The sequence below is a fragment of the Lepus europaeus genome, chromosome 18 (assembly GCF_033115175.1).
Source record: "Lepus europaeus isolate LE1 chromosome 18, mLepTim1.pri, whole genome shotgun sequence".
Lineage (NCBI taxonomy): Eukaryota > Metazoa > Chordata > Mammalia > Lagomorpha > Leporidae > Lepus > Lepus europaeus.
In genome coordinates, this window is record NC_084844.1 from 14660969 (window position 1) to 14678399 (window position 17431).

Here is a 17431-nt window from a genome sequence, read left to right on the forward strand (position 1 = left end):
CGGCCGTGGTGGCCATTTGGGGGGGTGAACCAATGGAAGGAAGACCTTTCTCTCTGCCTCTCTCTCTCTCACTGTCTAACTGCCTGTCCAAAAAAAAATAGCATTAGAACCCATAGCAGTCCTCTACGTGTGTATATGTGTGTGTGTATTGTGTATTCCTTTTCTTGATACTCATATACTCATTTTTTTGTTTGTTTGTTTGTTTTTAAGATTTCATTTATTTGAAAGACAGAGTTACAGAGAGAGGTAGAGACTGAGAGAGCGGTCTTCCATCCGCTGGTTCACTCCCCAGATGGCTGCAATGGCCAGATCTGTGCTGATCCGAAGCCAGGAGCCAGGAGCTTCTCCCGGGTCTCCCATGCGGGTGCAGGGGCCCATGGACTCGGGCCATCTTCTACTGCTTTCCCAGGCCATAGCAGAGAGCTGGATCAGAAGAGGAGCAGCTGAGACTAGAACTGGCACCCATATGGGATGCCAGCACTTCAGGCCAGGGCTTTAACCCACTGTGCCACAACACCAGCCCCTCTTATTATTTTGTCTTGAAGATTATTTATTTGAAAGGCAGATTTGGGGGACCAGGGGGAGAGAGAAAGGTGTCAATTTTCCTTCTGCTGGTTTACTCCCCAAATGGCCACAACAGCTGGAATTGGGCTGATATGAAGCCAAGAGCCAGGAGCTTCTTCCGGGTCTCCCACATGGGTGCAGGGGCCCAAGGAATTGTTGAGCCATCTTCTACTGCTTTCCCAGGCCATTAGCAGAGAGCTGGATCAAAAATGGAGCAGCCGGGAATCAGAGTTTCTTGTTGTTAAAGGTGTGTTTCTTCCCATGTGGAAAGTGATGAGACCCTCCTTTCTCTCATGACATCCTCATGTTGTCTGGTGGAGTCATGTACTTATTTATTTGAAAGTCAGAGTTGTGGGGGCGTGGAGTAGGGGTAGATACCTCCCATCTGCTGGTTCACTCTCCAAATGGCCACAACGGCTAAGGCTGGTTCAGGCTGCAGCCAGATGCCTGGAACCCCATCTGGATCACCCACATGGATGGAGGGGACACGAGTACTTGGTCTCTCATCTGCTGCCTTCCCAGGCATGTTAGCGGGGAGTTGGATCAGAAATGAAGCAGCCAGGACTCAAATGGGGCCCTGGTGGAGAACCTAAGAGGTGGGGCCAAGCAGTGGGGACCCAAGCCATGCCCAGAAGATTAGTGTTACAGCCCCAACAGCATGAGCTAGAAATCACATCTGCACATTTTCCTAAAAGGACGCTCCTCCAGAGACATTGAATGGTGTTGTGGGGTAAGTGCGAAGTGCAAGTAACCTCACACATGGCCTCACTGAAAACTTGTCAGGTAGTTGCTGTCTGGGGCTGATTTTGAATCTAAAACGGTGTTAGTTGCTTACAAATAAGGTTGGATCCCTACTGTGTGCAGACACCATTCAGGCCCTGGGGGTACAGGAGGGAGGCCAGTAAGTAGAGTCCCTCCGAGGGACTGGTGTTGGGTGGGCGATGGCTCGGAGAGCTTCCTCTGGCCCAGGGCTGTCTTCAGAACCATGTTCCTGTCTGATTGCAGCCTCCACAGCCACCTGCGGGGAGCAGACCACACTGTTCTCTTAGACCTGAGGAGGCCAAGGCACGGGGCGTCGTGGGCTTGCCGCTGGCCCCTGTCCTCCGCTGTGACCATGACCCCCCATGTGGTGCTGCAGGGTGCCCTTCCCTGCCCGGGCAGGTCACCGCCACCAGCTGATGCTCCCAAGATGCACTGCTCCTGCCTTCCCTGGCCGCTGTGAGATGGGAGCGCTGCTTGAAGGCCCCCTGTGCTCTGCTTCGTTTCAGACCTACACAGTGGACATCTTCTCTGCGGGCTGCGTCTTTTACTACGTCATCTCTGAGGGCAGCCACCCCTTTGGCAAGTCCCTGCAGCGGCAGGCCAACATCCTCCTGGGTGCCTACAGCCTCGACTGCTTCCACCCAGAGAAGCACGGTGAGCGGGCTGGGGGTCGAGAGGGCCTCCTTGGCTGCTTGAGTGCCCTGCTGGAGCTGGCTGCTCCTCCCCTGCACTTCCAGAGGCCCTGCCGTCCAGCTGCTCGCTGAGGGCCTCGTTCCCGGCCTGCTTGGGCACAGCTTGCGGAGGGCTGCCTCGGGTTATCTGTGAAGAACCAAGAAGCTCCAGAGTTCCTCTGGTCACCAGCTGTCTGTGTGCCTGGCAAGGCCCCGTCCTGGAGACCTGAGTTGCAGCTTGTGACGCAAGGGTTAAATATCTGAGATCCCAGGCCGGCGCCATGGCTCAACAGGCTAATCCTCCACCTTGCGGTGCTGGCACACCGGGTTCTAGTCCTGGTCGGGGTGCCAGATTCTGTCCCAGTTGCCCCTCTTCCAGGCCAGCTCTCTGCTATGGCCTGGGAGTGCAGTGGAAGATGGCCCAAGTGCTTGGGCCCTGCACCCCATGGGAGACCAGAAGCACCTGGCTCCTGCCTGCGGATCAGTGCGGTGCGCCGGCCTCAGCGCGCCAGCCACGGCGGCCATTGGAGGGTGAACCAACGGCAAAAGGAAGACCTTTCTCTCTGTCTCTCTCTCACTGTCCACTCTGCCTGTCAAAAATTAGATAAATAAATAAATAAATAAATAAATATCTGAGATCCCTTCCTGCAGTGGCCTGGCAGGGACAAACTGTCCACAAAGTGGCCCCTCTGTGAGGGCCTGTGGTCAGTGGGGGACAGTCTGCTGGGTCAGGCTGGACGGGCTCTCTTCTCACTCCTCTTGTGTGAGTCCAGCGAGTCTTTCTTCTGGACTTCAGAGAAAAACCTGAAACTAAATAATTGTTTTACTTATGGGTTGATTTATTCATTGTGGGGAAAAAAACCCAGATTACTGTAAAGGCCAATAATTCATGATACAGGAACGAATGCTGTTAATACCTTGGCATGTATTATCCTGATCATTTATCTAGATACATATGTACATTTTTATAAAAATGGGGTTAATCACACATTGCTTTGCAAAGGGCTTTTCAAATTTTTGTAAAAAGATATATTTATTTCTAGTGCAGAGTAACAAAGAGAGGGGGAGAGACAGAGATCTTCTGTCTACTGGTTTACTTCCCAGATGGTCATACTTCCCAGAGATGGGCCAGGCCAAAGCCAGGAGCCCAGAGCTTCTTCCAGGTCTCTCATGACCTGGAATGGTGCAGGGGTCCAAGGACTTGGGCTGTCTCCCCTTGCTTTCCCAAGTGCATTAGCAGGGAGTGGATCGGAAGTGGAGCAGCTGGGACACAAACTGGTGCCCTCATGGGATGCTGGTGTCACAGGCGGCAGCTTTACCTGCTACACCACAGTGCTGGCCCCTCAATTAATTTCATCTTCTTTTCCTTTTTTTTTTTTTTTTTTTTTAAGATGTGTTAACTTGTTTGAGAGGCACAGTTACAAACAGAAAGAGAAAGGTCTTCCATCAGCTGGTTCACTCCCCAAATGGCTACAATGGCTGGAGCTGAGCTGATCTGAAGCCAGGAGCTAGGAGCTTCTTCCAGGGCTCCTATGTTGTGGGTGTAGGGATCCAAGCACTTAGGCCATCTTCCACTGCCTTCCGGGGCCATAAGTAGAGAGCTGGATTGGAAGAGGAGCAGCTGGGACACGAACTGGAGCCCATAAGGGATGCTGGCACTGCAGGCGGAGGCTTAACCTACTATGCCAAAGCGCCAGCCCCTCAATTTCATCTTGAATGTCTCTGCACGTCAATCCATTTTTAGTCACAGCATCATTTATTAAAAATTTGTATTTATTTATTTGGAAGGCAGACAGAGATCTTCCATCTGTTGTTCACTTCCCAAATGCTCAGAACAGTCAGGGCTGGGCCAGGCCAAAGCCGGAACTGAAGCTCAGTGCGAGTCCTGAGTCCCAGGGAAGGCAGATCTTGAGGACTTTGTTAGGGCTTCCAGCTGGAGACAGTGATTTGCGTGTTCATTTTCCTGCTTTGCAGAGGATGTCGTTGCACGGGAGCTGATCGAGAACATGATCGCCATGGACCCTCAGAAGCGCCCCTCGGCGAAGCACGTGCTCAAACACCCGTTCTTCTGGAGCCTGGAGAAGCAGCTCCAGTTCTTTCAGGTCAGGACGCCCGTCTCCTGTATCAGAAATCTCCGCTCAGTGTTTTCTGCCAGACTTTGAAACTACAGAAAAAAAGAAACTGAAGAATAACTGACTCCCAGTCCTACGACTGAGAGCTAAATAACTGTGGTTAGCATTTTAATGTATTTTCTTCATGTAGGTAAAAATGTTAATTGGAATCAAACTGAATGTTCAGCTTTGTTTCCTGCTCCTTGTCTCTCTTTTTACAGGCTATTTTAAATATCTTATTTAAAGTTCTACAATTTTAATACCTAGAGTATTCATTCTATCATGCAGATGGGCCATGCTTTTTTTTTTTTTTTTTTTTTTGAAAGGAAGAGTTAGAGGGAAAGGTCTTCCTTCTGTTGGTTCACCCCCAAATGGCCCCCACGGCCAGCGCGCTGCGCTGATCCAAAGCCAGGAGCCAGGTGCTTCTCCTGGTCTCCCATGCGGGTGCAGGGCCCAAGGACTTGGGCCATCTTCCACTGCCTTCCCGGGCCATAGCAGAGAGCTGGATTGGAAGAGGAGCAACCAGGACAGAATCTGGCACCCCAACTGGGACTAGAACCCAGGGTGCCAGCGCTGCAGGCAGAGGATTAGCCTAGTGAGCTGTGGCGCCGGCTGGGCCATACTTTTTAAACTTGATTTTACAAAATTTCCACGTATACCCACAGCAGAGCAAACGCTACACTAAGCTCTCCTTTACCCTTCCCCGATGTCAGCATTACCTCGGCCTCTCTCCACTGCCAATGAAGCAAATCTCTGGCAGCATATAATTTTCACTCAGGTGTCATGAGTTTTAGCATTTCCTTATATTGGGTTTTTTCTCTGTCACTTAATCTTTGCTCAGCTCTCATTTAACCAGCGCCGTGCACTCCTCTGCTGTTTCACAGCTTTGCAACACTGCTACTGTGGCGAGGCCATGGGTTTCTGTCTTCTGGGCTGTGACTGAGCAGACCCCCATCACCCACCCCCAGATGCACCTTGGAAGAGCAGGCTCATGGGGGCAGGGCTTTTCCACCTGGGTCTGGGCAGCGACAGCTTGGTGAGCACCGTGGTTCAGAAGTGACCAGCAGGGGCTGGCGCCGTGGCTCAACAGGCTAATCCTCCACCTTGTGGCGCCGGCACACTAGGTTCTAGTCCCGGTTGGGGTGTCGGATTCTATCCCGGTTGCCCCTCTTCCAGGCCAGCTCTCTGCTATGGCCCGGGAAGGCAGTGGAGGATGGCCCAAGTCCTTGGGCCCTGCACCCGCGTGGGAGACCAGGAGAAGCACCTGGCTCCTGCTTTCAGATCAGCGTGGTGCGCCGTCCGCAGCGGCCATTGGGGGGTGAACCAATGGAGAAGGAAGACCTTTCTCTCTCTCTCTCTCACTGTCCACTCTGCCTGTCAAAAAAAAAAAAAAAAAAGAAGTGACCAGCAGGCTGTCCCGGAGGCTGACCGGGCGCTGCGCTGTCGTGAAACCCCCAGAGCAGAAGCTCCTTGAGGGCAGGGTGCTTGGTGCCTTCACTGCGTTGTTAGCACTGCCTCCGCGTGGCCTAGGGCAGGGGCTCCAGCAGCCATTAGACGGTCGCCGTGATGGAGTTGGGTACTGTCCTTCGTGACAGCAGTGGGTGGGCGTGCCAGTGGGGCTGATCGCTGTGTCCTAGAGGATGGAGTGTGAAAATTCTCCCATCCCCGTCATCACTTCATAGGAGTGTAACCTTCAGTTACACTCAAAGGAGCCTTCAGTCCGTGATGTTAGGATTTAAACACTTGGTATCTCAAAGTTTTATTTTGTAAACACACCTGGCTTCTCTCCATGTCAACTAGCTGTGACCGCCTTGGCTCAGAGACAGGCCCCAGGACACCCAGGACTGTCGTCCCATCTCTCCAGGTCTTTTCTCCAGCAGTCGCAAGTGAGGTGTTCAGCTGGTGTGGCTTTCTCATTGTCAAAGGACATGACGATGGGTCTCGAGGCTGCTAGACATTGAGGCACGTGGGCCGTTGCTCTGTTTGCTCAGACAGGAATCTGTCCAGGCAGGAGCTCGGGGCGCTGGTCCTCAGGTGCAGCCTGGACCCCGCTGCAGCCAAACCCGAGTGTAGAGCAGGGCTGAGCCCAGACAGGGCCTGCAGCGCTCTCTCCGTCGAGTCTCTCTCCCCGCGAGGGCTCCCCTGCCTTTCCCGCGTGGATGGGCTGGGACAGCCCCCCGCTGCCCTTGGGTGGGCCCAGGATACAAGGAGAGATTGAGCCTTCCCCCCCTTTCTGGCAGATACCACACACATGGCTCTGTGGATGCACTGTGTGTGTGTGTGCATTTGTGAAGTTCCTGGTTGCGTGAGTGCACAGGGGTGTCCCTGCGACACTGCTGTCTGTTGTGGTGGGGCCCTGCAGGCTGTCCCCAGGGGGCAGCAGACAGCTGCTCACAGTGCGCTTGCTGCCTGGCCCATATCAGGTTTCGGCCTGGGCTGGAGAGGACCGGCCGACCCCTTAGGCCTCTCGTGGTAGTGGCTGTTCTGTGACTTTGTGTCTGTCCTGAGGCGCTCAGCCTCTCTGACCCTGACCGTCTTTTGTTGCCCTTGTCTCCCTCACAGGATGTGAGTGACCGGATAGAAAAGGAGGCCCTGGATGGCCCGATAGTGAGGCAGTTGGAGCGAGGCGGGAGAGCTGTGGTGAAGATGGACTGGCGGGAGAACATCACCGTCCCCCTGCAGACAGGTGGCCGTGCGGAGCCCGAGGGAGGAGTGTTTCTTAGAGATCAGCGTGGAAACGGCACACCAGGCCCCTCCGCCTGCAGTGCTGCCCGGGTCTGGCGCTCTGGGGATGTGTCCTGTGCGATTTGCTTACGCTGATGTCTCATTTTCATCCCTTAGACGTCTTAGTGAGAGGTCATGCCAGGGATGGCCAGTTCTGATGTGGGTGTGGCCAGGAGGTGGGGTTCAGATCCCAGCCTGGGCTCCCTGTGGGGGACCCACCCCTGAGAGCATGTGCAGTCCCACTGCTTAACCCCGGGGCCCCAGGAGTTGTTCTCTTTAAAAGTTTTGTGTCACTTGTGTCACCAGTGCCTCCTTGTTGTTCTAGATCTGCGTAAATTCAGAACCTATAAAGGTGGCTCCATCAGAGACCTCCTCCGAGCCATGAGAAATAAGGTAAAGTGTCTGTGGGCACCGGGCCGGGCAGCCAGTGCCCAGCGCGGATTCCTCTTCCTCCTAGCCCTTCCGCACTGGTCCCCCGCGTCTGCTGGCGTTCTGCGCTCTCCCAGGCAAGGCGGCTCCGCTGCACCTGGCAGGCTGGAGGCCCCTTCTTCCTCACACAGCACTCACACACGCTGAGGTCTGGAGGTCAGCTCCGGGAGCGGCCTCGTGGAGCCTTGTGGCGTCTCCCAGCTGCCCACTTGACAGGGTCGCTACACAAACACACCTCTAATGAGGAGCCCTTGGGCACCTTCATAGATGGGGCCTGGGCTCCAGGGGCTCGGCAGGGGCCCTGTCTGTCCTCTGGGGGCCCCGGGGCTCTTGGCCTCTGCCGTCATCATGCAGCCTTCAACCAGGACCTGTCCCCTGGGACAGGCATTGTGGCGCAGCAGGTTAGGGCACTAGCCTGTGATGCTGGGGTACCATCCCATATGGGTGCCAGTTTGAGTCCCGGCTACTCCACTTCTGATCCAGCCCCTGCTACTGTGCCTGGGAAAGCATCCTGCTACCTGCGTGGAGGACCAGGATGGCGTTCTTGGCTCCTGGCTTCAGCCTGGTCGAGCCCTGGCCTGTTGAAGTTATTTGGGGAGTGGACCAGCAGATGAAAGAGCTCTGTATCTCTCCTCTCTGTGTCACCTGCCTTTCAAATAAATAAACCTTAAAACAGGGCCTGCCCCAGATACAAAAGGGGTCTCCACACACATTGGGACAGATACCTCAATTCCGGGCAGTTTGTTTTCCTTGTGGTTGCTGGGAGTCCCTCTAGGTCCTGACATCACAGAAGGCCTGTCCGTCCGCTGCCCAGGCAGGCCTCACGTGCTCAGAGGCCTCTCCCTGAGTGGGGCGCGCGGGCCGGATGACCGGGAGGGAGTGCTGGCCGCACGAAGCTGTTTCCTTTCTTTGCAGAGACCCCGCTAACACCCTGCCCCCCACCTGCTAACCCTGTGTCTCTGTGCCTGCCTGCAGAAGCACCACTACCGGGAGCTCCCGCCGGAGGTGCGCGAGACACTGGGCTCCCTCCCCGACGACTTCGTGCGCTACTTCACGTCGCGCTTCCCCCACCTCCTCTCACACACTTACCGGGCCATGGAGCTCTGCAGCCAGGAGAGACTCTTCCAGCCCTACTACTCCCATGAGCCCCCGGAGCTCCGGCCCCCAGTGACTCCGGACGCCCTCTGAGCCGGGGCCGCCCCTCCGTTTGGTGGCTGCAGTCATGACTCCACAGTCCGGGGCTGGGCGCCTCCCAGCTTCGCAGGGAACCCAGGCTTCCCAAACAAGTGCCTTGAGCTGCCCACTCCGTGGTCAAAGGATAACGCCGGCCCCAGAAGAGGGGCCGCTGGGGGCTGTCTACACAGGAAGGCCGTCCCAGAGGCCGGAAGGAGCACCGCCTGCCTTCCGCTGGATAAACTCGCTTCGACTTTCTTTTTAAAATCCCTGTTTGCTATCAGTCTGGGCCTTTCAGGAGGGGCAGGAGAGGGGCCTCAGTTCCGCCTGGGGCCAGGAGCAGCCGGGCTGAGCTCTGTCCGTCAGTCCGCCGGCCCAGGGCTGGAGCAGTGTGTGGCCGAGGCAGAGGTTCAGAAAGTGCCGCCTGGGGACAGGGGTGCCTCACCCATCACACGTGGTGGCCAGAGGCAGCGAGCATGGCCTGCGAGCCGTGTGCAGGTCTCTTGGAGACTGGGGGTTGCTGTGTCAGGAGGCAAACTGAGTGGATTGTGTCCTGGGCCGGTAGGCACATTGAGCAGCACTTGGAGCGAGAGTGGAGTCCCTGGCCTGCAGAGAGGGTCCCTGAGATTCACCAAGACCTGTGGGGAGTGGTGCGGTGGAGCCCCTGGGTGGGCGGTGAGGCCCCCTGTCCCTGAGCCCCGCAGAGCAGGAGCACTTGGTGTCGGGGCCCAGGCAGGGAACCCTCAGGCCTTGTGGGCAGCTTGTCTGTTCCTCTTGGCGAGGGCTAGTAAGTGTTTTGATCAGACTGTAGAATGCTTCGATAGCCTAAGTAACCCAAAGCTGAAGCTTACTCGGAAAGAAGAAATGCGGGATGTAGCACATCCTGTCAGCGTGGCGCCACAGTCGCCGTCCCCTCCAGAGGCGCGCTCCCGTTCAGCACATTGCAGCGCCGGGCGGGGACGCACGTTCAGGCAGCACCGTGGGTGTGTTCACGTCCAAGTCGTGTTCTCTGAATTGTGCCAGTACCATGTGATTTTTTTTCTAAAATTAATATAATTTGAAGCATCCGCTTCAGTCAGAAATTCCTGTTCGTCTCCCAGGAGCCTTAGTGGGGGTACAGTCAGGGGCCGTGGGAGGCAGCACTGTCCCTCCTCAGCCCAGCGGACGGGTCCTCGCGGCTCAGGCCTGAGAACCGAGACTCGGGGGGGGGGGGGGGGGGTCCTGCCCTGCCGGCTCACAGAGACGTTGCTGTTCTTCCCAGGAGCTTCTGCTTGCATGGCTGTGCCGGCGCTGCTCACCGCAAGCTCACACCCTGCCTTTGCGGAGTCTCCTTTCCTTTCGCAGTGGCTGACGGGGCCACGAGCCTACATCTGTAAACCTCAACGGCGACCATGTTCAGACCGACCATGTTCAGACCTTGAACAGCCCTGTGCTTGGCGTCCCCGGTGCCTCCCACCGTGTGTGTGTGTGTCCGGGAGCACGGCCAGCCCGGCTTTCCACAGAAGTGCCTGGGCCCGCCGTGGGCGCTGCTCTGCTCCGTCTGCCTGGGGCCCGGTGGGGACAGCGCCCACAGGTCTGGCCAGGCCTGCTGCGGTGCCTGCCGCCGTGCTGTGCTCGGGGCTGTTCGCCCTCGGGGAAGTATGAGGCGATTCCCAGTCTGGTCTGCCGCCACACCCCAGATCTTTGAGTTGCCTTTCCTGCTGATCACTCTGGTTCCTACCTGCGCCCGCTTTCTTCAGTGTTTCATTGGCGCACATAACTGTGTTGAGGTGGGCAGGACGCGGGCTGCCGGCGCTGCAGAGAAACCCAGGTGGGGGGGGGGGCAGAGCAGGCGTTTGGGATGTGCACCCCTTCGTCTCTCCGTCACTCAGTGCTCCAGGCGGCGCGGCTGACCAGGCCTTGGCTGGACGCCGTGTGCTGTCTGCAGTTCTAGTCTTGAGGACTTGGCTCCGCCAGCGGGTGCTGCCCCTGAGGCCAGAGCAGCTCTGCCGCGTGCCGCCTTGTGCTGCGGCTGAGCTGTTTGGCCTTTAGTCCAAGCCGTGGACTTCCATAATTCTGGAAAGCTGTGTAACTTTAAAATGGAATGTAGTCACATCTGTTAGGAACCCAGAGGACTCTATAATGTATTTAGGCCTTGCCCAAACCTTGTGTTGGACCCATCTTTGGCCCACACACCGAATGTACCTTGTCACCACTTTGCTCTCTTTGTTTTTGAAGAGCTCCAAAGCATTTGCATCTGGGGGAACACAGGTGTGGCTGGGTAAGTCCCTCGGCCGCCAGAGTCCTGGGCACAAAGTTCTCCCCACCGCCGGCCCTGCGCCTTCACCTCCCAGGTCTTTCCAGTGAGACCCTGCTCTGCCACTACAGGTGGGTGCTGTATTGCAGGATCTGCAGGTTAAGGGAACGCAGCCAGGATCTTCTTCCCGCCCATGCTAGGAGGAAGGTGCTTGTCAGAGCGCCCGGTCCTTGGGTGCGGTGTTGGGAAAATGCGAGTCGGCTGTCATGGGCAGTTGCCCCGTGCTGCGGCAGCAGGGGTCACTGGCGGCTGACGGAGCCCTCACGGCTGCGGGCCTCCGCGCTGTAGGCCTCGCTCCGGGTGGCTGCTGTCTTTCTGAAAGCTGAACTTCAGCCAAGTTTGGTTTTCCTGAGACTGTCCCATGCTCTGTTCCCAGCATCCCCTTTGTCTTCCCTGTTCGTCGGCTCCCAGCCTTGGGGTTCCCTTAGCGGGCGGGCCAGCTCCACCTGCAGCCCTCTGTCCTCGGAGAGCTGGGGAGCGCGCGCCCGTGCCCCTCTCCCGCCGCCATGCTCTTTGCTTTTCTTCCCAGCTGCTGTTTCCCTCACACCCTGGCCCGGCCCAGCCCGGCTCGCCCAGGAAGGTTTACCAGGTGTCCCCTCAGGGCCGTTCTCCTTTAAACCAAAGTATCTGTTCTCGTGCAAGACTTTGTTTTCTTCATGAAACAGTAGCTCTGGCCGTGACGGGCCCTGCAGTGAGCCTTCCCCTGGAGCAGCCCCGCCTGTCGCCGCTGTGCTCTGTGTGGTTTGGGGAATGCAGTATTCCTCTTCAGGAGTCAAGCTGTGATGGGGGCTTCCCGCCTACCTAAGCATTACTGTCAACTGCGCGCGTCGGCAGGTGCAGACCTTGTGTAGTGTTCTTTTTGCAATGACCTCTATTTATTTAACCTATTTATATGTATTTAATTTTTACTCTGAAGTGTATCCAGTTACAATTGCACTTGCTCAAAGCATATCAGAATTGTTTTAGACAACACCCCTAACCATGTCAGAACTGGAAAAGTTACCCTGTGCCCTTCCCTGAGATGGATGCCTTACAGCAAGTGGTCTTGTCCTTTAAAGGGTGAATAATTTGGTCGGGGTAAACTGTTAATTTTTAGATTTTTTAGAAATCTCTGTGCCGTTGTGTCTTCTCGGGTTAATTGTTTAATTGGTATATGTTAGTTGTGTGATATAATCCTTTTTGTCAAACCTAAAATCCTTTTTAGCTTTATATTTTATAAACTGCCAGATTGTACACCTTCTACATGTATTTTTAAAGCTTGGTGATGCGAGGGTCATTATCAGAGTTAATGGCCTATTTTTGTACCTCCTGTACAGTTTTATAATTCTGCTGATTGATATGGCACCTTCTGAGCCAATCACAAATAAAGTAGTTTTAGATTTGGGAGTTTGTGCTTTGTTTCATCAGAAAGCCTGAGGCACCGCACCCGGATGGGTATCTGGGTGTCTGCTGTCTCGCTGTTGCAGGGTGTGGCTGGTGAGGCCTGTGGCAGGCCCACGCACTGGGAGGAGAGGGTCCTGGTGTCCACAGCAGGGCAGGGCCGGGAATATCCTCCTTGCTGGCCATTTGGGGAAAGGCTTCTTTGAGACAGCCGGTGAGAGGTTCCTGAGCGTTGATGTGGGCTGACCTGCAGTGGAGTTCCAGGCTGAGATGCCTTGAGGGGAAAAAACCCACAGAGGTAGCTCAACAGAGCAGTGGGCACACCACGCTGGAGTCTCCCCTGCAGGGCCCACCAGCCCCACCAGTGCTGAACAGGGGCTGCTGGGAGGCTGCCCGCCCAGTCCCCGCTCCTCTCCCCCTCAGCCCCCAGGGGCCACCAGGAGCAACACTTGGACCTAGGGCCCCAGGAGATGGTCTTGAAATGGTACAGGCCAGGAAGGAGAGCAGCCCATAGCACCCTTTGCTACCTGTTAGAAGATGAGTGGGGTCTTCAGGAGGGAGGCTGACGTGTGGAAGAGACGCTTCCTTCCCACCCCACGCTGGCACAGGCCAGGGTTCTGTGGCCTTGCACGGGGGTCAGTGTGGGACGGCCAGGAAGATGCCTTTTTCTGAATATCTGATGCATTTCATTCATTAAACACGGCCAAAGAAACAGAACGGGCCCCGGCTGTTCCAACAGTCTGCACCATGCACAGAGCTCGCGCAAACAGCAAACCTGCCGCCTGTCTCCCAGGAGGCCATACTGAAAGATGATGGGGGCTGGAGGAGTGGGGCTGGCAGGGCAGTCACTGTAGACTTGGCCTTGGACAGAGGTTCGGTGGGTGAGGCCTGTAAGCCCTGGCTGTCATGTTCTGCCCCTCTCCTCCAATCCACCCTCCTGCCCAGCCCAGCCCTGTGATTCGGATGAAGGCCGTTTGTTTACAGGAGACTCAAAGCTGGAAAGAGTTCACTGTGACCACTGTGGTTCAATGTCCCGGGAGAAGATAACGCAAAGGATGGCGGGGAGTCCTTCCTGGAGTGCAAGGCGGGCGAGGGGAACTCACTGGCCACAGTGACAGGTGAGATGCGGTCTGTGTGCAGGCTGGGGCAGACTCCATGTCCCCTTCCAGAGCTGCAGGGCTGGGGGTGGAGGGCAGGGCCACGAGGGACTGGGAACGCTGCTCCTGTTGGAAGTGGCTTGGCTGTGCTGCCCCAGGGCCTTGCAGCTGGGATGCAGGGGAGCCGGGACCAGGAGGAAGCACTCCCCGGCACAGGGGCTGGGGTTTGGAAGGAATCCGCAGGGGCCACACTCCTTTCTGCCAACTCGGCTTCCTGTGGCGAGGAGCCCCCACAGGAGCTAGCTGGGCTCCAGGCCTCTCCCTTTGGGCCCTTCAAAGACCCAGGGTAACAGAAGCAGCCCTGACTCCATCCTTGGGCCAAAAGGAGACATCCCAGCATGAGCTCCTGTCATCCCAGGCTGCGGACTGGAAGAAGAGCCAAAGCTCTGGTGCCCAGGCCTCTCCTGGTCAGGCGGGCAGCAGTGGGCGGAGTTGGGCATCCGTGGTTTCCAGGCCCTGCACGGGGCTCTAGGGAGCTCCTGCAGAACTCAGTGGGGTGGGGGCCCTGAGCCAGCAGGAGCAGAGGCCTGGCAGGGGCAGAGAGGTAGGGAGGGCCGCCGGGCATGGGTGCAGTCAGCAGGCGACAAGGGGCAGCAGGACGACACAGGCGAGGCCGTGGGTGTCTCGCTCCTCAGGGTAGGCTCTCAGCATCGTAGTAGTCTGGGGAGACAGCGCGTGAATTGTGACTCCCTCTCGCCTCACTGGACCCCGAGGAGGAAAAGGGAAGGGGCAGGCCATTGCCCGCAGCAGCAATGGCAGGAGGCCCCCTGGCCCCGACTACCCATAGGCCCTGGATTTGTGGCCTGCTCCCTACCTGAAGCTGGAGGTACATCTGCGCCCACAGTCCCTATGGCACTGGGGGGTGGGGGTGGGGGCACGGCTCTCCTGAGATGGGAGAAAAGAAAGACCCCCATCAAAGGCCCAGGGCTGGCCTCTGGGGTTCCCCCTCCAGCTCCAGAGTGGGAACCTGACCACTCCCAGACCCCTTCCACGCAGCCTCACTTACCCCTCCCTCTTCCCAGAGGCGGGAGGACGGTGCTGAATCCTGGGTGCATCCTGCCAGTGGTGCTGACGTGGTGGAGGGGGCAGGAGAGGGGCTGGCCAGGTTGACAGGGGGCCCAGGGAGGGCAGTGGGCAGGGCAGGTAGTGATGGTGGAACACCAGGGGCCTTTTGTCCTGGGTGCCCAGCTCCTCCTCCAGCTCTTCCTGCTGCGCCTCCAGGAAGACCTGGGCAGTGTGCACACCAGGGAGGGGAGACGGATGGGCTCAGGCTCCTCCCACTGCACTGACCTGCTCCCTAAACTACTTTCTCCAGATAGGCGTGTGCATACGGCCACCTTGAGTGCGCATCTACAGCAGCGTGAAAGGCGCCAGGAGACATTTGCTCCCTCTTGCAGACAGGAACACAGGGTCAGAGGTGGAGCAACTTGCCTGAGGCCACCCAGCCAGTAAGTGGCAGAGCAGGGCCTGGGGGAAGCCAGATGTGACTGCTGCACTGGGGTTGGGAGTCCACTCAGCTGCCCCTGGCCTCACCCAGCCCTGGACCACCTGTGCCCCATCAGTGAGGTGGGCTGCTCATCCCAAGGGCCCCTGAGGGTGTGAGGGGCCCCAGCAGCACCACCTTGAACCCCTGTCTCTTCTGTCCTCCAAGCCTCCTTTCTCCCAATCTCTCAGGACGCCCAGGGTTGGCAGAGGAAGGCTCAGCCTTAGAATCCCCCTCGCCCCTCCCTCCATCCTGTCAGCCCCTTGGCCAGGATGGTGGACACACCCCTCGGCTCCTCCAAGGGTCAGAATCCTACCTGGCTGTCTGGGGCAGGCTCCAAGACCACCCATTCCCCCTGCACAGCACCTGACTCAGCCCACAGTCAGCTGTGCATTTCATTTTGTGCCACTCATGCCAGCCACAGCCCCCGTGCCTTTATGTTCAGCCAGTCCTTTATCCATTACGTGCCCAGCAAACACCTCAGTCAGCGTCAGCACAGGCCTGGCACGTACGACCTGCTGGTGCGGGACCCAGGTCCAATGTGCCTGCGCTCCCAGGGCCTCAAGTCCAGCTGGGGTGCCCTGCGGGGAACCTCCTTGAAATCCAATCCCCGGTGGTCTGGACTTGGGGGCAAGGGCGCCCTCTCCTGGGCCCCTGGAGACTGCCACCGGTAGACCCAGGCAGAAAGGTGTGGGCTGGCTTCCTGCTCCTTTTCCTCCAGGGATGACCCCCGATGCATCTCAATACCGGGGCCCCAGGTGGGCGGCCTCCGTGGCCACACCCCCACGCACCTGCGGGTCGAATGAAGTGGGCGCGAAGTCCAGCGCCCCCTCGGCCAGGCGGCAGAGCAGCAGCTGGTGCACCTGCGCGTTCTGCAACAGCAGCAGCTCCAGCAGCCCTGGGCGGGATTCAGGGAGACACCGGGTCTGCGCGCGCTCTCCCCTCCCCGCCACCCTGCGCGACCCCACCAGCCGTGGGCGAGGACTGCGAGAGAATGTGCGGGCCAAGGAGGGCGGGGGAGTGACCGGAGTCTCACCTTCCTTCACGCGGCCCGGCTGCGGCGGCTGCGGCTGCGGCGGGGCGGCCCACGGCGGGGGCTGCAGGACGGTCACCCAGGGCTGGGGCGGGCGGTGGGGACTCAGCCGGCGGCGAAGGGATCGGGTGGACCGCCAGCTCCAACCCCCCACTCCGCCGCCGCAAGGTGCCCCAACCCCGCAGGCGCCCGGCTCTGCCCTTCCCGCCTCGGGTCCTTTCCTCTGTCTAGGGTCGCTCCTCACCCCCTCCCCACCATTTCTCCCAGGGTGCAGCCCCTCCAGAGGCCGCCCCCAACTCTGTCGTCCCGCCCAGCGCAGCCCTCACCGTCGGGGCTGCACCCGGTGGCGTGGCGCGACCCCAGCTCCCGCCGGCCCCGGAGGCCATGGCCCGCAGCGCTGGGTCGGGGTTACCCTGGCTACACTGGCGACGCCGAGAGCTCCTGCCACGCAGGCGCGGTGCCTGTCCCGGCCCCTGGGGCCCCAGGCATGGGCCCAGGTCGTACCCCGCCCTCCTCTCCTCCTCCCAGGCCCCTGGGTCCCCGAGGGGTGCCACTCCCCGCAGGAGGCCCGTCTCCCCGACGTCCGCCTCTACCCGTGGGTCGGGGCTCCCCGGGCATCTGGCGCACACCTGCCCGCACCTGCGGCCCCTGCTGGTCCCCAGCGGGCCCGCGTTTGCTGAGTGAATGACCGATTGCCTGGAGAGGTTTGGTTTCTGGGTCGAGGAGCCTGACCTCAGCCCGTGGGCTCAGCGCGAGTGGAGAATCTGTAGCCACAGGCTTGGGGCGAGGTGCGGGTGGGGAGGGGGCCCGGGACCCGCTCCCTGCCGAGAGGCGTCCTCGGGCAGAGTGGTTTCTGGGGGGACCGAGGGAGGAAACACCAGCCCATCTCCCCCAGAGTCTGGGTCCAGGAGCTCGGGGGCTCCTCGTGCCCCCTCTGCGGCCCTGTGCTCCCTGGTTCCCGGCCGCGGTCACTGCTCTTCCGAGGCCCGGAGGCTGGGGGTTCAGCAGCAGCACCCTCGGACTGGAAAGTTCCCGAAGCCAGCATTCTTCTGAGCGGAAGCTGGCCAGCTCGGCATTGCTTAGGAACAGGTGAGCGGGGAGATCCGTTTCCGCAGCTGTGGCCATCCTAAGATAGGCCCTGAGCAGCAGACAGGGAGAATCCGGACAGGAAGCTGGGATTAGCACCCCGAGGCGCTCCCCCCCCCCCCTTCTGGTCAACTCCGCTTCCTGGCATCCTGAACCAGAAAGCCCTTTCTCAGCTCCTCCAGGCTCCTACACCCTGGCTGCAGGGCAGGGCCTGTGGCAGGGCATGAGCCGTCCCCGGGGGGACCGGGGCTTACCCCTTGGGCAGCGTGGGCAAGTGAGATGCGGGCCCTGTGGTCGCAGGCCCACGGTGAGTGGCACAGAGAAGTGTGTCTCTGGGTGCACCCTCAGTCCAGGTAGCAAGAGGAAGGAGACCAACCAGTGTGCATTGTGCTCCCCCCACCCAGCACCCCCAACAAACCTCTGCCAGGGAAGAGCCCGTGTGTGAGGCCGCCCCGCTCATCTGCGGGGACACAGCATTGTGATGGGGATTTATCTGGTGTCTGGTGTGGCCCAGGCTGTGAGGATGCCCTCAGCGCTTCCCAGGTAACGGGAGCTTCATGGA

General features: G+C 58.7%; 2 protein-coding genes across 2 annotated transcripts in view; one reads left to right on the forward strand and one right to left on the reverse strand.

The window, feature by feature from the left end:
* The window catches only part of ERN1 (endoplasmic reticulum to nucleus signaling 1), a 94725-nt gene extending 85082 nt beyond the window's left edge, over window positions 1-9643 (forward strand). The window contains exons 18-22 of the mRNA XM_062215423.1: window positions 1833-1980; window positions 3972-4099; window positions 6671-6794; window positions 7158-7225; window positions 8237-9643. Of these exons, the coding sequence (XP_062071407.1) occupies window positions 1833-1980; window positions 3972-4099; window positions 6671-6794; window positions 7158-7225; window positions 8237-8449 (681 nt within the window). The 3' untranslated portion in view covers window positions 8450-9643. The remainder of the gene's footprint in view (window positions 1-1832; window positions 1981-3971; window positions 4100-6670; window positions 6795-7157; window positions 7226-8236) is intronic.
* A 4255-nt stretch (window positions 9644-13898) lies between these two features.
* Window positions 13899-16169, reverse strand: LOC133747146 (proline-rich protein 29-like). Its single transcript, XM_062175347.1, has 6 exons — window positions 16110-16169; window positions 15787-15868; window positions 15542-15648; window positions 14274-14494; window positions 14082-14152; window positions 13899-13927 (listed from the first exon to the last, which is right to left on the reverse strand). Exons 1-6 carry the CDS (start codon window positions 16167-16169, stop codon window positions 13899-13901), a joined length of 570 nt encoding a protein of 189 aa, XP_062031331.1.
* Window positions 16170-17431: the final 1262 nt, after the last annotated feature.

Excerpts from the sequence above, each read along its gene's own strand:
- LOC133747146 (XM_062175347.1), bottom strand. The coding sequence starts at position 16,169 with ATGGCCTCCGGGGCCGGCGGGAGCTGGGGTCGCGCCACGCCACCGGGT. Across the intron at positions 14,495-15,541 it reads CCACTTCATTCGACCCGCAG|GTCTTCCTGGAGGCGCAGCA; the intron begins GTGCGTGGGGGT and ends CACACTGCCCAG. Across the intron at positions 14,153-14,273 it reads GCCTCTGGGAAGAGGGAGGG|GAGAGCCGTGCCCCCACCCC; the intron begins GTAAGTGAGGCT and ends CTCCCATCTCAG.